This window comes from Entelurus aequoreus, linkage group LG12 (genome assembly GCF_033978785.1).
Source record: "Entelurus aequoreus isolate RoL-2023_Sb linkage group LG12, RoL_Eaeq_v1.1, whole genome shotgun sequence".
In the NCBI taxonomy this organism is placed as follows: Eukaryota; Metazoa; Chordata; class Actinopteri; order Syngnathiformes; family Syngnathidae; genus Entelurus; species Entelurus aequoreus.
Genome location: NC_084742.1, coordinates 47,580,667 through 47,601,501, shown reverse-complemented (window position 1 = coordinate 47,601,501; position 20,835 = coordinate 47,580,667). Strand labels below are relative to the sequence as shown.

The window sequence follows — 20,835 nt, the reverse complement described above, 5'->3', positions numbered from 1 at the left end:
GATCCTTTCGCGATATTGCCATATTTTTGCTGAAAGGATTTAGTAGAGAAAATCGACGATAAAGTTCGCAACTTTTGCTCGCTGATAAAAAAAGCCTTGCCTGTACCGGAAGTAGCGTGACGTCACAGGAGCTAGTATTCCTCACAGTTCCCCGTTGTTTACAATGGAGCGAGAGAGATTCGGACCGAGAAAGTGACGATTACCCCATTAATTTGAGCGAGGATGAAAGATTCGTAGATGAGGAACGTTACAGTGAAGGACTTGAGAGGCAGTGATGGACGTATCTTTTTTCGCTCTGACCGTAACTTAGGTACAAGCTGGCTCATTGGATTCCACACTCTCTCCTTTTTCTATTGTAGATCACAGATTTGTATTTTAAACCACCTCAGATACTATATCCTCTTGAAAATGAGAGTCGAGAACGCGAAATGGACATTCACAGTGACTGAACATGTAAATACACGATTAATAATATTCAGCTTTGCGAAGCTAAAAAAATAGAAGCTAACCTAGCAACGTAGCCAACGTGATAGCATAGCAGTCTCAAATGCAGATAGAAACTGTCACGTGGGGGTCGCATATTTATGCGGGATCGTTCCTCCAGTGCAACACGAACACTCCGGACAAAAACGTGAAGGTAAGAGATGGTTTAATTAATATAAATCATAGCCAAACAGAAAAACAAGCAAAAGAAAAGCGTGCCGAACGCATGGGAAGCTGAGGCTAACACTAGCACAAGAGTCGGGAACAAGAATACAGAAAACGTGACTGATGCTTACCGCAAACAAGGAGAACAGGACGAGTGAACAAAAAGGCAGGTTTAAATAGTGTCAGTGATGGCAAACAGGTGCGCGTCGGGAACACAAGTGGCAGGTGAAAATAATAAGTAACCATGGTGACGAAACAAACTCACAGGTGCACAAGCAATAACAAAAGGAGTCCAAAACTAACAGAAAACACAAAAACATGATCCGGCCCACGGATCATGACAGAAACTAAATAAAAAAAAACCCTGACTGGATGGATAGACAGAAGATCAAAAATACTATTAAACCATGAACATGTAAATACACGATTAATAATATTCAGCTTTGCGAAGCTAAAAAAATAGAAGCTAACCTAGCAACGTAGCCAACGTGATAGCATCAGTCTCAAATGCAGATAGAAACTAATTTTTTTTAAAAACTGACTGGATGGATAGACAGAAGATCAAAAATACTATTAAACCATGAACATGTAAATACACAATTAATAATATTCAGCTTTGCGAAGCTAAAAAAAATAGAAGCTAACCTAGCTACGTAGCCAACGTGATAGCATCAGTCTCAAATGCAGATAGAAACTAAATTTAAAAAAACCCTGACTGGATGGATAGACAGAAGATCAAAAATACTATTAAACCATGAACATGTAAATACACGATTAATAATATTCAGCTTGGCGAAGCTAAAGAAACAGAAGCTAACTTAGATGCGGCGGCGGGCTTACTCACTGTAGTGCGTCTGCTATCCTGCTCAAAACACAACACAACCTCCTGGTGTTGGTGTTGCTGTAGTCCGCCGCTCTACCGATCGCACCTACAACTTTCTTATATGCAGTCTCCATTGTCCATTAAACAAATTGCAAAAATTCACCAACACAGATGTCCAGAATACTGTGGAATTTTGTCGAAGAAAACAGAGGTATTTGAATTGGGTCCAAACACTTCCCTTGACCTCGTGACGTCACGCGCATACGTCATCATACCGCGACGTTTTCAAGCGGAAGTTTCCTGGGAAGTTTAAAATTGCACTTTATAAGTTAACCCGGCCGTATTGGCATGTGTTGCAATGTTAAGATTTCATCATTAATATATAAACTATCAGACTGCGTGGTCGGTAGTAGTGGGTTTCAGTAGGCCTTTAAATTAATATTCCAGCCATCCATTTTGAATATGTTAGTGTTTTTTTCCCAGTTGAAAAAGCTACGTCGGGCAGCCTTTAATTTGTGACGATCAAATGATCACGGCATTCTTGCTCGTTCATCCATGATGTTGGGCTCTGTTGCCCATCCGATTTGAAGCTGAAATATTCCCACAACGGGACATTTGGCTTTGTCATCATATTTTTTCCTCTTAATTTTTGTTACTTTGCGGAACTTCTCACTAGTGAGGAGTGAGGCGGAGGATCTCTGTACCTGCTTCCTGTGTGTGTGTGTGTGTGTGTGTGTGTGTGTGTGTGTGTGTGTGTGTGTGTGTGTGTGTGTGTGTGTGTGTGTGTGTGTGTGTGTGTGTGTGTGTGTGTGTGTGTGTGTGTGTGTGTGTGTGTGTGTTGTGTGTGTGTGTGTGTGTGTTTGTGTGTATGTGTGCGTGTGTGTGTGTGTGTGTGTGTGTGTGTGTGTGTGTGTGTGTGTGTGCGTGTGCGTGTGTGTGTGTGTGTATGTGTGTGTGAGCGTAAGCTGGCAAATTTGCATAAGACAAGGTTTTTCCTCATCTTTATCAAAATATTACTATAGATGTCAACATTGTGTATGTGCTGAAAACTTCATTTATGATTGTTGCCTTTGGTAAAAGCTTAACTCTTTTAGGTTTTGCTCACATTTGCTTTCTTTTATTTAAACACACCGAGTTGGTGCTTTCCGAAACACTCGTAGCAAATGTGTTTAAGAAATACAAATAATATCAAGATAATACTTAAATGGCAAATAATAACCGGTAAAAGTATATCAAACAAACTTTTAACGAAGTGATCACTGCAAATCATGCAGTCTTCGACTCTGCTTCCTTGGACTGAAGTTTGAGCTGCATGCTTTTCTCGTCCTCATTTTGTAAAATCTTTTTGATTACCTCTTGAGGAACTCTCAAGAAACGTTTATCCTTTTCGTGATCTAAACCTTACGAACTATAGCCCAAAACCCCCCAGTCCCTGAATGACCGGACTCTCGCTCAGGGCCTCAACACACATTACTGTCGTCATGAACGGCCTTCAGCTCATCAAAGCCCTGCTCCCCCCACCATCACCCTCCCCACCAATGCCAGCACTTCATTAAAGGAGTTAAAGGACTCCAAGGACATCACAGGACTCCAAGAACATCATAGGCCTGTAAAGGCCCTCTCCATCCGAGAAGAGGATGTACGCCGGCAGTTCTTGAAGCTGAATACGCGGAAGGCCCCCGGGTCGGATGGTGTCTCCCCCTCCACTCTCAGACACTGTGCGGATCAGCTGGCTCCTGTCTTCACTGACATTTTTAACACCTCTCTGGAGCTATGCCGCGTGCTGTCCTGCTTTAAGACCTCCAACATTGTCCCTGTCCCCAAGAAAGCACGGATCACAGGACTAAATGACTACAGGCCGGTCGTGCTGACGTCTGTGGTCATGAAGTCCTTTGAGCGCTTGGTCCTGCCCCACCTCAAGGACATCACCGCCCCCCTCCTGGACCCACTGCAGTTTGCCTATAGAGCCAACAGGTCTGTGGATGATGCAGTGAACCTGGCCCTCCACTTCATCCTGGAGCATCTGGACTCCCCAGGAACCTACGCTAGGATCCTGTTTGTGGACTTCAGCTCTGCCTTCAACACCATCCTCCCTGGACTGCTACGAGACAAGCTCTACCAGCTCAGCGTGCCCGACTCCCTCTGCAGTTGGATCAATGACTTCCTGACAGACCGAAGACAGCACGTGCGGCTGGGGAAGATTGTCTCAGACAGTCGAACCACGAACACTGGTACTAGGGATGTCCCGATCCGATCGGCCGCCGATATTGGCCAAAAAATGCGTATCGGCGAGGCATGGGAAAATGCAGATCCAAACGCACAGATTTTAATAATACATTCCACTTTTCTGCAGCTCCCTAATTTCCGTTCCGCATTTTCCAGCACACCTTCAACACAGCTGAGTATACGTCCTCACGCAGTTGCCTTTAGCTGCTGGCATTACACGACAGGCTCTTTCCACTCCTTCTTGTGTCTGCTTCTCATAGACAGCAAGCGCACCTTCTTACACACGTCACATACTGTCACGTCATACGTCACATACCTATACGCACTCTGCCAGCAGAGAGGTAGCAGCATGGCTAACGTTAGCTGTGATGCTAGCGTAGCCGTGTGAGCGGTAATAATGAAGGAATAATGAATTAATTCCCAAGAAAAACAGCAGGGGGTCCATCGTCTGGCGGTGGTTTGGCTTCAAGTGGGAATATGTCGAACAGACAACCGTAATTTGTCAAGTGTGGGGCAAAAGCGTTGCTATAAAAAGTAGCATTACTGCTAATATGTAGCATCGTTTGAAAAGTCCCCTGCTAGAAAATGAAGAGTGTTTGAAACTCCGCAAGTCAACATCTCCATTGTGTATTATTCAAACTCACCTAATTCAGCTGGCTAGTTGTTATCAAGAGTACTAAAATCCTTTTCAACATGAATCTGACAACTAAGTAGGCTAAATAACTTTAAATTTTAATACATGCTCGGATAAGGCCAGTATCGGCCAGTATCGTATCGGATCGGAAGTGCAAAAACCTGGATCGGGACATCCCTAACTGGTACTCCTCAGGGCTGTGTACTTTCCCCCTGGCTCTTCTCCCTGTATACAAACTGCTGCACCCCCAGTCACCAATCCGTAAAACTGCTCAAGTTTGCGGATGACACCACCCTCATCGGGCTCATCTCGGATGGCGATGAGTCCGCCTACAGGAGAGAGGTGGACCGGCTGACGTCCTGGTGCAGCCTCAACAACCTGGAGCTGAACGCCCAGAAAAATAGTGGAGATGATCATGGACTTCAGGAAAGTCACAGCCCCACCATCCCCCCTCACCCTGATTGACTCTTCCACTCCCGTCCCCATAGTGGACTCTTTCCGTTTCTTGGGCACCACCATCACCCAAGACCTCAAGTGGGAGCCGACCATCAGCTCCCTCATCAAGAAGGCGCAGCAGAGGATGTACTTCCTGCGGCAGCTGAGGAAACTTAAGGTGCCGACCAAGATGCTGGTGCGGTTTTACTCAGCCATCATAGAGTCCATCCTGACCTCCTCCATCACAGTGTGGTTCCCTAGTGCCACAGTCCAGGATAAGCATAGACTGCAGCGCATCGTACGTGCTGCTGAGAAGGTGATTGGCTGCAAGCTCCCATCCCTCCAGGACTTGTTCTCCTCCAGGACCAGGAGGCGTGTGGGTCGGATCACAGCTGACTCTTCTCACCCTGGACACACACTATTCTCCCCTCTCCCCTCAGGCAGGAGACTACGGTCCATCCAGACCCACACCTCCCGCCACCTGAACAGTTTTTTCCCCTCGGCCATCAGGCACATGAACAATAACTCCTAACAGTAGCTCTTTGAATTCCTTGAAGTCCTTGAATTCCTTCTAAGTCTATAACAAGATCTGATAGCTCAGTTACAGCTCTTTTTATTACCAAATATGTGTTATATGTGTTTTATGTTGCACGATTGCACCAAGAAAAATTCCTAGTTTGTGAACCCGTTCTCAAACAATGGCAATAAAACTATTCTGATTCTGATTCTGATTCTAAACTATTCATACAGCTGAAAACAACACAAGCATAGGGTATTCATTGAGAACAGGCGAATATAAATCCAGCAACTCCGTGCTTAAAACCAGACGTGTGGGGACATTTTGGATTTAAAAAGAAGGAAAGTGACGACTTAGATAAAAGCATCGCGGTTTTAAAGCTGTGTCACTCAAACGTGAAATACTTCGGAAACACCACCAACCTACGAGCCCACCTAAAACGTCACCATCCGGACAAAGTAATGTTAACGGAGGACCCCAAGAGGCTGCAGCGAGACCCAAAACAAACCGTGCTGGACATGGATGGCGGTTGTTGACACAAATTTCCCTCTGTTTCACCAAGGTCGCAGAAAATAACAGAGTGTAGGGCTGGGCGATATGGCCTTTTATTAATATCTCAATATTTTTAGGCCATTTCAGGATACACGATATATATCGCAATATTTTGCCTTAGCCTTGAATTAACACTTGATGCATATAATCACAGCAGTATGATGATTCCATGTGTCTGCATTAAAACATTATTGTTCATACTTCATTAATATATGCTCATTTTAAACTTTCATGCAGAGAGGGAAATCATAACTAAGTAATTTACCAAAACTGTATTTATTAAACAGTTATCAAGCAGTGGCACAAACATTCATGTCATTTCCAAAACAGAAAGTGCAAGATTGTCAAAGACATTTTAAAACAAGTTATTAGTGCACTTTTGTGCATGATGTCACTAAGATGAAAACAACACTAAATTAAAGTGTACTTTTTGTACAGAACGCCACTACAATAGTTAAAAACAAATAAAGTGCACTTTTGTGCATGATGTCACACAAGATATTTCAATAAGTGTCACATAAAAATTAGCTGCATATCAAATAGTATATGTCATACACGGTGTTGATGTGGAAATGGTTGCTTCGGCATTTTGTGGGTGAGACACCGAACGGAGATGTTGACATGCAGAGTTTGAAGCACTCTTCATTCTCTAGCGGGTGACTTTTCAAATGATGCTACAAATTAGCCTTGCTGCTACTTGTAGCAGCAAGGCTTTTGCCGCAATTGTTCGACATATTCCCACTTGAAGCCAAACCACCGCCAGACGATGGACCCCGTGCTGTTTTTCTTGGGAATTAATTATTCCTCCATTTGTTACCTGATTGTCTGATTGTTACCTTCTTTCTCTCGTATTACCACTCGCACCACTCCGTTAGCATCACAGCTAATGTTACCATGTCATTACCACTCGCACCACTCCGTTAGCATCACAGCTAATGTTACCATGTCACTACGTCTCTGCTCCGCGGGAGCGTGTGACGTTGCACACGTGACGTGTGTAAGAAGGGAGAGGGAGAAACGCATGCAGTTTAATGCCCGCAGCTAAAAGCAACTGTGTGAGAATGTATACTCGAATATCACGATATAGTCATTTTCTATATCGCACAGAGACAAACCCGCGATATATCGAGTATATCGATATATCGTCCAGCCCTAACAGAGTCCATTGCCTACATTATCGGTCAGGACTTGAGACCGTATTCGGTGGTGGAAAACACCGGCTTTAGGCGCATGGTGAACACGATGGAGCCCTTGTATCTTCTTCCAACCCGCGAACACCTCGTCAAAATGTGTATTCCCTGGTTGTATGCTCAGACCAGGGCGGAGAGAGTTGCCCTGACGTGTGACGGCTGGACCTCGCGCACAACCGAAGCCTATGTCACCGTCACGGCTCACTTCATCAACGAGGAGTGGGAGCTTGTTACGTATGTTTTGCAACCCAGGGACGTGCCCGAGGGCACACCGGACACAACCTGGCGGAACACCCGAGAAAAGCCCTCGCCGAGTAGGGAATCACAGAAAAGGATCCAGTAATTGCCATTGACAATGCGTCGAATGTGACAATTGCAGCTGAGGAGGCAGAATTCACTCTTCATGTAGTTAAGTTAAATTTAAAGTACCAATTATTGTCACACACACACTAGGTGTGGTAAAATGTGTCCTCTGCTATTGACTCATCCCCTTGATCACACCCTGGGAGGTGAGGGGAGCAGTGGGCATCAGCGGTGCCGCGCCCGGGAATCATTTTGGTGATTTAACACCCAATTCCAACCCTTGATGCTGAGTGCCAAGCAGGGAGGTAATGGGTCCCATTTTTCTAGTCTTTGGTATGACTAGGCCAGGGTTTGAACTCACAACCTACCGATCTCAGGGCGGATACTCTAACCACTAGGCCACTGAGTTTCCAGTGTAAAATGCCATGCTGGCCTACAGGCCTTTAACTACTCTAACGGGTACATTTTAAGTTAAATGTTTTTCCTAGTTACTTTAATTGGTTTTTTTTGTGATCTATTTTTTTTTTAGTTTTTTACTTTTAAAGTTTAAAAACTTTTTAAACTTTACTTTGAAAAGTTACTTGAATTATTAATGTTTTGGAGAAGCCATGGTACTATTTTTACTTACCTGGTGGCTAGACTGGCTACCTCTTTCAGTGTCGAGCTAAAAAAGCTGTCAAAGAATGTTCAGAACAGGCCACTTGCTGCACTTTTTAAAGGCCTACTGAAACCCACTACTACCGACCACGCAGTCTGATAGTTTATATATCAATGATGAAATCTTAACATTGCAACACATGCCAATACGGCCGGGTTAACTTATAAAGTGCAATTTTAAATTTCCCGCGAAATATCCGGCTGAAAACGTCTCGGTATGATGACGTTTGCGGGTGATGTCACGGGTTGAAGCAGACATTTTGGAATAGCACGGTGGCCAGCTTAAGTCGTCTGTTTTCACCGCATAATTCCACAGTATTCTGGACATCTGTGTTGGTGCATCTTTTGCAATTTGTTTAATGGACAATGAAGACAGCAAAGAAGAAAGATGTAGGTGGGATCGGTGTATTAGCGGCTGGCTACAGCAACACAACCAGGAGGACTTTGACTTGGATAACAGACGCGCTATCCGACGCTAGCCGCCGACCGCACAGATGATCGGGTGAAGAGGTTCGTCGCGCCGTCGATCGCTGGAACGCAGGTGAGCACGAGTGGTGATGAGCAGATGAGGGCTGGCGTAGGTGGAGAGCTAATGTTTTTAGCATAGCTCTGTCGAGGTCCCGTAGCTAAGTTAGCTTCAATGGCGTCGTTAGCAATAGCATTGCTAGGCTTCGCCAGGCTGGACAGCATTAACCGTGTGGTCTCAGGTCCAGGGTTTGGTTCAGTGTCTCCTGATAGTAGAAGTAAAAGTAGTATTGTTGATCTTCTGTTTATCCTTCCAGTCAGGGGCTTATTTCTATCCGCAGTTAAGCACGATGCTATCATGTTAGCTCCGAAGCTAAAGTGCTTCACCGATGTATTGTTGTGGAGATAAAAGTCACTGTGAATGTCCATTTCACGTTCTCGACTCTCATTTTCAAGAGGATATAGTATCCGAGGTGGTTTAAAATACAAATCCGTGATCCACAATAGAAAAAGGAGAAAGTGTGGAATCCAATGAGCCCTTGTACCTAAGTTACGGTCAGAGCGAAAAAAGATACACCCTGGCGTCCTGCACTGCACTCTAATTCTTCACTCTCACTTTCCTCATCCACACATCTTTCATCCTCGCTCAAATTAATGGGGTAATCGTCGCTTTCTCGGTCCGAATCACTCTTGCTGCTGGTGTAAACAATGTGCAGATGTGAGGCGCTCTTCAGCCTGTGACGTCACGCTACTTTCGGTACAGGCAAGGCTTTTTTTATCAGCGACCAAAAGTTGCGAACTTTATCGTCGATGTTCTCTACTAAATCCTTTCAGCAAAAATATGGCAATATCGCGAAATGATCAAGTATGACACATAGAATGGATCTGCTATCCCCGTTTCAACAAGACAATCTCATTTCAGTAGGCCTTTAAACTCTGCTGTTAACATGACCGGACTGCACAGGTACTTACTTTGTTCTGTTTTGTAGTTATTAATAGTGCCCTCAATTTTTTTACATTTAAGGTGGATTTAACAAACTGTACTGGTCAGGGCAGCTGCTTTGGCAGGAGTCTTTGTAGGCTTTCAAATCACCGTCGTAGCGATGCTGTCGTTTCTGATGGCTGATAAGTTTGCTGTGTTGAGGCTCAGTGTTTGTTCCCCTCCTTGTGAAATGTTCACAGAGCATTCGCCGCAAATAGCACGCGAAAAGTCCCACACGATCAACGCCATGTTTGTTTACAATGAGCTCAGGGGAGTTAACGACAAGGCATGTAGGAGAAAAGGAGTGTTTGATTTGTTCACCCTAACCCACTTACAGCACATTGATCTCGCCTCATTTGAGTGTTTTTAATGGGTTATTGGGCCTGATAATTACTGGTAGGATATTTATCCAGCACACCTGCTTGTAGTCATTGTGTCATCTATTTGTGTGTTAAGATTGCTGCATGATTAATATTAGTAGTAAGGCTGCAGCTAACGATTATTTTTCTATCGATTAATCCATAGATTATTTTTTCGATTAAGCGGTTCATTTATAGATTATTTTTTCGATTAATCTATAGATTATTTTTCCTTTTACCGATTATTTCTTTATTCAAAATGAAGATGAAAAAATAAATGTAGGCCAGTTTTTTCAAAAGGCATGGCGTTTATTTACAAAAAAAAAGAAGTATGGCCACTCAGTCAACATTGACAACAACATGACTAAATATTCTGTAACAATGTAAACATTTAAAACTTTTAACCTTTAACAAAATTAAAAGTAGCTTATTTGCTTTTTAATGTGCAAATATAAAAGTCAACATCCAGTGCAAATCTTAATATTCTGCAATAGCATAAGCATTTCAAAAATAAAAGTATTGCTTATTTTGCTTTAAAATGTGCAAAAATAAAGATAAACATCCAATACAAAAAAGTGTAAAACGAAATATTCTGTAACAACATGTAAACATTTCAACAAAAGTGAAAGTATTGCTTATTTGCTAAAATGTGCAAAAATAAAGATAAACATCCAATACAAAAAAGTGCCAATCTAAATATTCTGGAGCACTGTAAACATTAAGTATTGCTTTTAAAATGTGCAAAATAAACATCCAGTCCAACACAGTACACAATAACCAATTCTACTCATTCCAGTGAGTGACTAACAGTTGTAATGAAGAAAGGTTAGCATGTCTACATGCTCTGCTTCTTTTCATGTTTACAATATTCCCAGCAGCTGAAAATAGGCGCTCAGAAGGGGTCGATGTGGCTGGAACTGAGAGGTAATTAGCCTTCACCTCAAGCCAGGACTGCGAGTGAGCTGAGCTGCAGTTGAAGTTGAAGAAGGTCAACGGGCTCATAGTGATGTTACTAGTAGTTGACTGGGAGGTGTTTATTATCATTTGGGGAGAGTCCGCTGCCTTATGCTCACCTGCTAAACACATATCTGCTCGACGCTGAAGCGCTGACTACATGCGCTCTGAATACGCACTGCTGATTGGCTGGTAACGCTCTGAATACGCACTGCTGATTGGCTGATAATGCTTCGTGTGTACCAATCAGAAGGTTGTGTGGGTGGGACAATGCTGCGTGCTGAGACAGAGGCAGAATGAGCAAAGCAGCTTGTTAAGACTTTAGCAGCTAAAGTTAGCTTTAGCTTAGAAACTCGTTCGGTACACCCCCGTACCGAACCGAAAGCCCCGTACCGAAACGGTTCAATACAAAACACGAACCGTTACACCCCTAGCAGATACAAATGACACATTCATGTTTTTGTGTAATGATGACAACGTATGCTCACGCGGACGATTGACTAGTTGATGGTTTTCTTTTCAAATGTTCGTTCATAGCCGTTGTGCTGCTATTATAGGCCATTTACGCTCGACACAGTGTGCATACAACAACATTATTAGGCCGTTTATTGAAATACTTTCACACTTTTGACGACTTTTGGCGTGATTTTTCCCCCTCGCTCGCACCGCTCACATCGTCTGCTTTGATCGTCTGCTTTGCGCTTCGCCATGACGGTAGCGTGACGTAAATATGCGACGCGTCGACGCACAAAAACGGCGTCGACGTATTTACGTAACCGATGACGTTGACGCGTCGTTTCAGCCCTAATTAGTAGTTGAACAAATATCGGTGCAGATATTTTACATTTAGACGCATATCGGCATCTGCCTTTTTTAAGGTCAATTTAACACTGGGTTACTTTAGCTCTGATGCAGCCGCGCCTCTCTCTGCTGTCACTACTATGTCTCTAGCACTGTCCCACCCACAGCAATATTTGATTGGTTATATGCAAGGCCAGCATGGGTAACAGCCATTCAGCAGTGAAAGTAGTAAATGGACACAGTACTGCTCAATGCTCTCAAGGCAGAGAGGAGAAAAGTCTATATCGCAAAAACCCTTACTAACCCCAGAGTTCAACTGGATGCGTAACGGAACGGTGCCGCCGTCCGGCAATCTCCACCGACGTTTTGTTGCGGCTCTGCCATGCAGCAAAAAAGCGGGTACTTTTTACCAGACGTCGCGAATCCACACATAATCATGTGATAAAGGGAGTTGAAGTAAAGCGAACCACAGTTTATTTTGTCCTTCCAGAGGAGCAGAAGCCAATAAACCGGATCCTGCCTTTAACGGCTGCTGAACGGCAACATAGCTAACATCTCAAGCTCTGCTGTCCATTAATACATGGGTTTCCGTTAGCGAAGGATTATGGATAATCCTCGCGGCAGCCGCCATCTTGTGTGTCATGACTTTGTTTATTCGCCTGCGGCAGTTTTCTAAATATTTTTCGCACTTTTGCTTTGATAATGATGTCAACTTCGGGAAATTTGAAAGAGGATGTGAAAGTTTCCTACAGAGATACGTTAGATGGGGTTTGCTAAGCCAGGGTTTTACAGAAATTGAAGGATATTGGCGATAAAGATGAATGGACTACTGATTTGGAATCTTACCCTGATATAAGTTACCCGGACATCGTCAACTATTTGGTGAACAACGTAAGTGCCTGTACTCTACATGAGCTCAAGGGCTATAAATCGCTGGAAGCGTACAAATAATTTGTGTGTGAATGGGTACAGGAATTTAATCTGGCTACAAAGGAAGATAAATGTGTGCTCATTGCTCGTGTTCGTCACTCAAAGAGATCAACTGATCCATGTTTGGTGCCATAGGTCATGTCAAGAAGATCGGTCGTGTTTTATCAGGACACTGTACACGTATGCAGGCATTGGTGAAATATGTTCACATCTTGCTGCATTGTTATTTGAAATTGAAGCGAGAGTGAAGATTACACAAACAAAATCTTACTGGCTACTTATATAAGCATATATATAAGCATAGCAGCCTTTATCATCGACAAGGAAAACAACATAATTCAAAGCACTACCTGTTACAAAATGATCAGAGCAAACTTTATAGTATTGTTTTGCTTGATCGGGAGTAAATCCAGCTCGATTGATTCTAGCCAGCCACAGGTTGAGCCTTTCTATCGACAGTTGCTCAGTTTATTTTCCCTGCTTTACAATGACTTTAGGAATATCGTAGTAGTTTGTGGTTCCTTGTCCTGAATTTGCGCAATTTCTACAAGCCCACACAACGCATGTGTGACCGATTTTGCACAAAAATAACAATGGAGTTGTGCTTGGTTAAAACTGTTTGCATACTCGCTTCACTTAGTTTTGACACACAAGATAGCGGACATCATTGGACGACGTCATCGGAAACCTATGTACAGGCAGGTGTCTGTGACGGTACTGACTTGACTTGTGGAAAATACAAGTTTTACTTTGCAGAGCAACAACTTTATATTTGTTGGAGCTAGCAACAACACAGCAGTAACATCATCCATGTCCAGATTTGCACACATACGCACACACTCACACATTATTATTCAACTATCGCTAACCACTCCCCTGGTTCCCCGGCTCCCGTATCAACTGGGATTTGACACAAGCCCTGCCGCCCCCATATAGCTGACTGGGACATGCCTGTTACATGATTCTTTAATTTTGGACCTCCAGATTAACCTCCATCTAAAAAATCTTTAACAAGTTGACTTTGTGTAGTGTGAAATACGATCCGCTTTGAAAACTGAGTATTTTATTCTGAAAATCCATCCATCTTCTACCGCTTGTCCCTTTCAGGGTCGTGGGGGGTGCTAGAGCCTATCTCAGCGGCATTCGGGCAGGACAAGTCGCCACCTCATCGCAGGGCCAACACAGCCATAACCACGGTGAACTCTCATAGGCAAAGGTTTTATAGTTTAGCAACTCTCTGTGTGCAATTTTTACTTTCCACCCACAATCTGTATGCTTCTGTATATAGTATAATATTTATTTCCTGTAAACAACACATTGAACATAAATCGTTCTCAGGACTGGACTGTGCACCTTACCTCCTTTTGCACTATTTTTCTTTTTCTTTTCTTCCTATGTTTTGCATATTTTGTAGACTGTCGCACTGATGCTGGAGTTGCTTTTAATCTCATTATACCCGTGTATACTGACAATAAAAGGCATTATATTCTATTCTATGAACCAGTTCATTTATTTTGTGTTTGTGCATGACTTCCTGTCCAACACAAGCAGATTTTAGTTAAAATTAACCGCCAGCGTATATTTAGAGCTGGGATGCGGTGGAGGTGCTGTTCCACAGGCATTGGAAACTAACACGTTGACTTTAATAAAAATGAAAAGAGCCCGCCGCCATGGCAGTGACTTTCCGCTGCCGTTATGCATCCAGTGGAAATCAGGAGTAACAGGTAACTTCCTTCTACAGTTGCATGATAGTCACAATACATTTCAAACACTGCATGTGACAGTTTGACCCTGAAATGTATTATTTAATTTTGATATTGTGGAAAAACTGTTGAGCCTAATAACAATAATCAATCAAATTGTATTTATATAGCCCTTAATCACAAGGGCCTCAAGGGGCTTCATAAAGTCACAAAGATGATCTAAACTGAATAATACATAAAATGAAAAATAATACATATATTGTTTTGTTTACTTTATACCAAATACATATTTAACCCCATACACGTATTTAAAACAAACCATCAAGCCATTGATCAATATCCATCTTACTTGAGGAAATTCTATGTCAAGGATAGAAACAGAAGGCTTTTTATGTTACACCACCCACCCCCACGCTCCCCAAATCACAGTGCCAGCTGGCTACCCCCTTCCTCACCCCCTCAAACACAAAAATCTTTAAGCAGACTTTTTGCTTGGTTGTAAAAGCTGAAATACTTTTTTTTGCAACACTCAAACCATCGGAAGAAGTAACTTCAGCATAACCACTAACCCCAAAGTACTACTAGCTTGGTAACTTGCTAGTTTATTAGCTCGATATCTTAAAACTAACTCATGTTAATAACGGACGTTCAACTTTACCTTTCCCGGTGCCGAAGACGTCAAAAGACGAACACCCACGTCGCTTAACAGTAACTGCATTAAAACAGACATTTTGACGCCATAAATAGAGATTATTCCAAACAAAACATCCAAACAAGCCGTGATTTTTGCTCCGACACGCAGCTCGCGCACAGTGCGGTTTGAACAAAGCGTCTTTCACTGTAACCATGGCAGTGTAACGTATCGGTGTCACGTGACCCCACACCGTTCAAAAAACAAACAGAGCGAACCTATTGGCTGACAACCCGGAAGTATTTTTTCCCCTAGTGCAGTAAAATACAAACCTAAAAAAGCATTTTTAAATACACGTTTTAAAGAACATAACACACCATGCAAGGATGGATCCGTTCAGTGAACTGGAGTTACTTATATTGTTGTTTATTTTTATATTTAAAAAAATTCAAATCATAAAATAAATAATACAAATATTGCACCGTTTTTTTAATTGTTTCTTGTTCCAATCAAATTGTTTATTCTTATGTTTTTTAAATAGTACACAAAGTATGTCCTGTAAACAAATACTATTTCCTGGTCAAAGTGCTCCAACGGCTCACTGAATCATTGACTCCAGAAAATCACGTGACGTCTGCATGTCAACCCGTTCGAAAATAATGCTCAATAGAAATTTGTGAACAGAAATTATATAAAAATGAAAGGTGACACCAACATAACAAAGCTCTTGATGTATCAAAGCTTTTGAATTCACTAATCTATTTTAAGGGCTGAAAATATTTGAGCTAAACCAACTTTAAAGGCTGAAATGCTATAAAAAAAAACATTTCATTAATAAGACGAATGCTAAATTAATTAATTCAATTTAGCATGTTTTGAAAATAATGCTCAATAGAAACATGTGAACAGAAATTATATAAAAATGAAAGGTGACACCAACATAACAAAGCTCTTGATGTATCAAAGCTTTTGAATTCACTAATCTATTTTAAGGGCTGAAAATATTTGGGCTAAACCAACTTTAAAGGCTGAAATGCTATTAAAAAAAACATTTCATAATAAGACGAATGCTAAATTAATTTATTCAATTTGGCCTATTTTGAAAAGCGCAAATCACGCCGAAACAAACCAATACATAATTTTAAGAAAAAAAGCTGAAATGTTACAAACGATGGCAAAAAAAATATTTTTGTCATCAAGATTGTACAGACAATATCCAATGATTTTTTAAATGTATTTTGCAAATTTATTAAAACAAAAAAAATATTTGTTTTAAACCTTGTACATAAGTATTCAGACCATTTCCTCAATACTTTGTTGATGCACCTTTGGCAGATATTACAGCCTCAATTGTTGTTGAATACACACCTATCTTTGGGCACTTTCTCTCATTACTCTTTGCAGCACCTCTCAAGCTCCATCAGGTTGGATGAGAAGTGTTGGTTTTTATGCAGGTTATCTCTGTACATTGCTGCATCCATCTTAGTCTATTCAGGGAGGTGACCAAGAACCCGATGGTCACTCTGTCAGAGCTACAACATTCAGCAATCCACCAATCAGGCCTGAATGGTAGAGTGGCCAGACGGAAGCCAATTCTCAGTAAGTAAATGCTTTCCAAAATGCACCTGCAAGACCTCAGACCATGAGAAACAAAATTCTCTGGTCTGATGAGACAAAGATTGATCTCTTTGGTGTGAATGCCAGGCGTCATGTTTGGAGAAAACCAGGCACCGCTCATGACCAGGCCAAAACCATCCCAACAGTGAAACATGGTGGTGGCAGCATCATGCTATAGGGCTGTTTTTCAGTGTCAGGAACTGGGAGACTAGTCATGACAGAGGGAAAGACGAATGAGACATTCTGGATGAAAACCAATGATTTTCATCCAACCTGATGGAGCGTGAGAGGTGCTGCAAAAAGGAATTGAGCAAAGAGGAATGGGCAAAACTGCCTAAAGATAGCTGTGCCAAGTTTGTGGTACAAGAATACTTGAGGCTGTAATTGCTGCCAAAGGTCCATCAACAAAGTATTGACCAACGGCTGTGAATACTTATGTACATGTGATTTTTTCACAAATTTGCTAAATGAAAAAAAAAAATCCCATTGTCAATGTAGGGTATTGTGTGTAGAATTTTGAGGACAAAAATTAATTTATTTCATTTTGGAAAAAGGCTGTAACATGCAAAATGTGGAAAAAGTGAAGTGAATACTTTCTGGATACACTGTAGGCTACTCTACTGTAATACATATAAGACCCTGCACAGTAATATCAACTCACAACATTGTTCTTAAACACAACCACTAACCTGTGAAAATACTGCACGTTGCTCAATGATGATCTGCTGTGCAATACAGTACTTTTTGTTATTTGTACTGTATGCTTGAAAATGCCTAATTTAGGCCAGAAGTATACAATTTGCTTAAATATGAATGTTTTTGACTAACAATAGGCCATAGTTTAAAACAAATATATTAATACATTTATTATATAGTGAAGAAGCCACATTTTGGTGTATTGTGATGCTGTTTATGCTTCAACTTTGCAAAATAGAACAAACAAATAAATGATGTGTTGTCAGCTTTACGAAAAATCTGTAGGTCACTCCCCACCTTCTACCATCCTAGTCATGTCCGTTGTGTCCTTGGGCAAGACACTTCACCCTTGCTCCTGATGGGTGCTGGTAGCGCCTTGCATGGCAGCTCCCTCCATCAGTGTGTGAATGTGTGTGTGAATGGGTGAATGTGGAAATACTGTCAAAGCGCTTTGAGTACCTTGAAGGTAGAAAAGCGCTGTACAAGTATAACCCATTTATCATTTAATTTATAATTATGCACAACAACAACGATTTATCTCCTTTACCAAATGATAAAAAAACATATGAAACGTAGGCCAGCTGGTGTGGCCGTGCAAGTGTATGTTGGCAAACCTCACTCCCTGATTCCTTAAGTTTGGCCAGACATTGAGTTAACAGCTCAGACTTTTGGCTCTTTTATCCCAGCGCTCTCATATTCTCATTCAGAGCCATGGTCAGGATTGTTTGTTTTTGCCGGTTATGCGATTATTTATTCAATATAATGATTTGATTTTAACGGTTGCGTTAACTAAAATATACAATACATTGAAAACATTCTGCGATGACTTTTATAATATTCATAATGATAATAATGAGGTGGTCGACTCGTCCAGGGTGTACACTACCTTTCGCCTAAATGCAGCTGGGATAGGCTCCAGCCCCCCCACCCAAAAAGCGACAAGCGGTGAAAAATGGATGGATGGATAATCTGATGAATCATTTTGGCAATGGGTGCCCGTTTTTGCGGCTGTAGCACCTGAACCCCAAAATGTCTGTGCACGTGCCTGCTCTCATACAAAGATTCCGACCAGTACTACTCTGCTTCTTTGGTAGAAGGGTTCCACAGAAAAGTGGATGTGCCGAGTAAGGGTAACCAATCATGTGTTAGGATCTGCCCATTGACTTTGACGGCTGAGTTTGACGGATAAAATCAAATCATGAACTGCTGCCATTTCATTCTCTCTAATTTGACCCTCTGTAGGAAAGCATTGTAATTGTGAAACAATAACGTATGATTCAATATTATGACACAACATTATTATTTTACTACAATGATGTAGTTTTGTACTAAGAAAATCATGTCATATACGAACCCCAAAACTGGTGAAGTTGGCAGAGTGTGTTAATCGTAAATAAAAACAGAATACAATGATTTGCAAATCCTTTTCAACTTATATTCAATTGAATAGGCTGCAAAGACAACATATTTAATGTTCGAACTGGAAAACTTGCAAATATTAGCTTATTTGGAATTTGATGCCTGCAAAATGTTTCAAAAAAGACAGAGAGTTGAGGAATGCTCATCAAACACTTATTTGGAACCTCCCACATGTGAACAGGCTAATTGGGAACAGGTGGGTGCCATGATTGGGTATAAAAGCAGTTTCCATGAAATGCTCAGTCATTCACAAACAAGGATGGGGCGAGAGTCACCACTTTGTGAACAAATGCGTGTGCAAATTGTCAAACAGTTTAAGAACAACATTTCTCAACGAGCTATTGCAAGGAATTTAGGGAGTCCACCATCTACGGTCCGTAATATCATCAAAAGTTCAGAGAATCTGGAGAAATCACTGCAAGTAAGCGATGATATTACGGATTTTCGATCCCTCAGGCGGTACTGCATCAAAAGCAACACTAGTGTGTAAAGAATATCACCACATGGGCTCAGGAACACTTCAGAAAACCACTATCAGTAAGTACACTTCGTCGCTACATCTGCAAGTGCAAGTTAAAATTCTACTATGCAAAGCGAAAGCCATTTATCAACAACACCCAAACACGCCGCTGGCTTCGCTGGGCCCGAGCTCATCTAAGATGGACTGATGCAAAGTGGAAAAGTGTTCTGTGGTCTGACGAGTCCACATTTCAAATTGTTTTTGGAAACTGTGGACGTCATGTCTTCCGGAACAAAGAGGAAAAGAACCATCCGGACTGTTATAGGTGCAAAGTTCCAAAGCCAGCATCTGTGATGGTACGTGGGTGTATTAGTGCCCAAGGCATGGGTAACTTACACATCTATGAAGGCACCATTAATGCTGAAAAGTAAATACAGGCTTTGGAGCAACATTTGTGCCATCCAAGCACAGGAATCACGAAAAAGACAACGTTGTTGTGAGCATAAAGTTGTCATTGTACGGGGAAAAAAATCTGAATATTGAGTGAAAAAAAAAGTTTAAAATATAATAAAGTTTACAAGAAAAAATTCACAACTGTGTGAGTATAAAGTTGTGATATCACAAAATATATTTTGCAGGAATAAAGTAGTAATTTTAAGCGAAGGAAGTCATGAGCTTTGGGTTACGGCCGAAATGAGTTTCCTCCATCGGGTGGCGAGGCTCCCTTAGAGATGAAGATAAGCTCTGTCATTCGGGAGGAGCTCAGAGTAAAGCTGTTGCTCCTCCATATCGAGAGGAGCCAGATGAGTTGGTTCGGGCATCTGTTCAGGATGCCCTGCGGACGCCTGTTTAGGGCACGTCTGACCGGTAGGAGGCCACGGGGAAGGCCCAAGACACGTTGGAGAGACTAGGTCTCCCGGCTGGCCTGGGAACGCCTCGGGATCCCCCGGGAGGAGCTTAACGAAGTGGCTGGGGAGAGGGAAGTCTGGGCTTCTCTGCTTATGCTGCTGCCCCCGCGACCCAACTTCGGATAAGCAGAAGAAGATGGATGGATGGAAAGTCGTAATGTTACAATTTTACAAGAATAACGTTCTCACGTTACGTTAAAAAGTCAAATATTTACGGGACGAACATTTACAACTTATTTTCTCTAAGAAAGTTGTTTTTTTTTCAAAATTATTCTCCTAACATTGGATACTTTCTAGTGCAATTGACCGTTTTTTATTTCTTTTTCTTGCAAGATGGTAAATAAATACCACAAAAGTAGTAAATTGACAATAATGTTCTGATTTTATGAAAATATAACCATATTACCTGAAAACATCATGATTTTATGGAAACATTTTTCTTGTCATTTTAGTCTTTCAAAATATTCTCACAAGTCATTGTGACTTAGCGGTATCGTAGAGATAAAAGTAGCATTAGCTTATTGCGTAAAGAATGTACTCAAAGTAATGTGTATCTAAACTTCACGTAAAAATTATAGCAAGAACCGACACTAAACTGAAATGAATTTACTCAATGTGATGTTTCTTAAGGGACACAAATCACTTAAAAATACAAAGATTAGTATGTATTTGAAAGAAAACCAAGTAAAAAATAAGGACAACTTGACACACCAATTATTGTGGAATAATTAAACAGTGTCTCCTGATATAAGGTCTCTTAATGCTGAAAATTGTGGAAAAACTGTCGTAAAAGCAACACTAAAGACTTACAATTTTGTAAAAACACACCAAAGACAAATGAAAAACGAAGTTGCTCAATACAGTGTATTGTAGGCAAAGAATTACCCGAACACAAAGCAATAAATTCATCGATTAAATAATTATC

The 20,835-nt window shown here is 41.6% G+C and overlaps 1 protein-coding gene across 2 annotated transcripts in view; it reads right to left on the bottom strand.

Moving 5' to 3' along the window:
* Positions 1 to 15,018, bottom strand: part of LOC133662285 (regulator of G-protein signaling 12-like) — a 165,519-nt gene extending 150,501 nt beyond the window's left edge. For both annotated transcript variants that reach the window (XM_062066151.1, XM_062066152.1), the window contains exon 1: positions 14,838 to 15,018. In XM_062066151.1, coding sequence (XP_061922135.1) covers positions 14,838 to 14,909 — 72 coding nt within the window. In that variant the 5' untranslated portion in view covers positions 14,910 to 15,018. The remainder of the gene's footprint in view (positions 1 to 14,837) is intronic.
* Between the last annotated feature and the right edge of the window lie 5,817 nt (positions 15,019 to 20,835).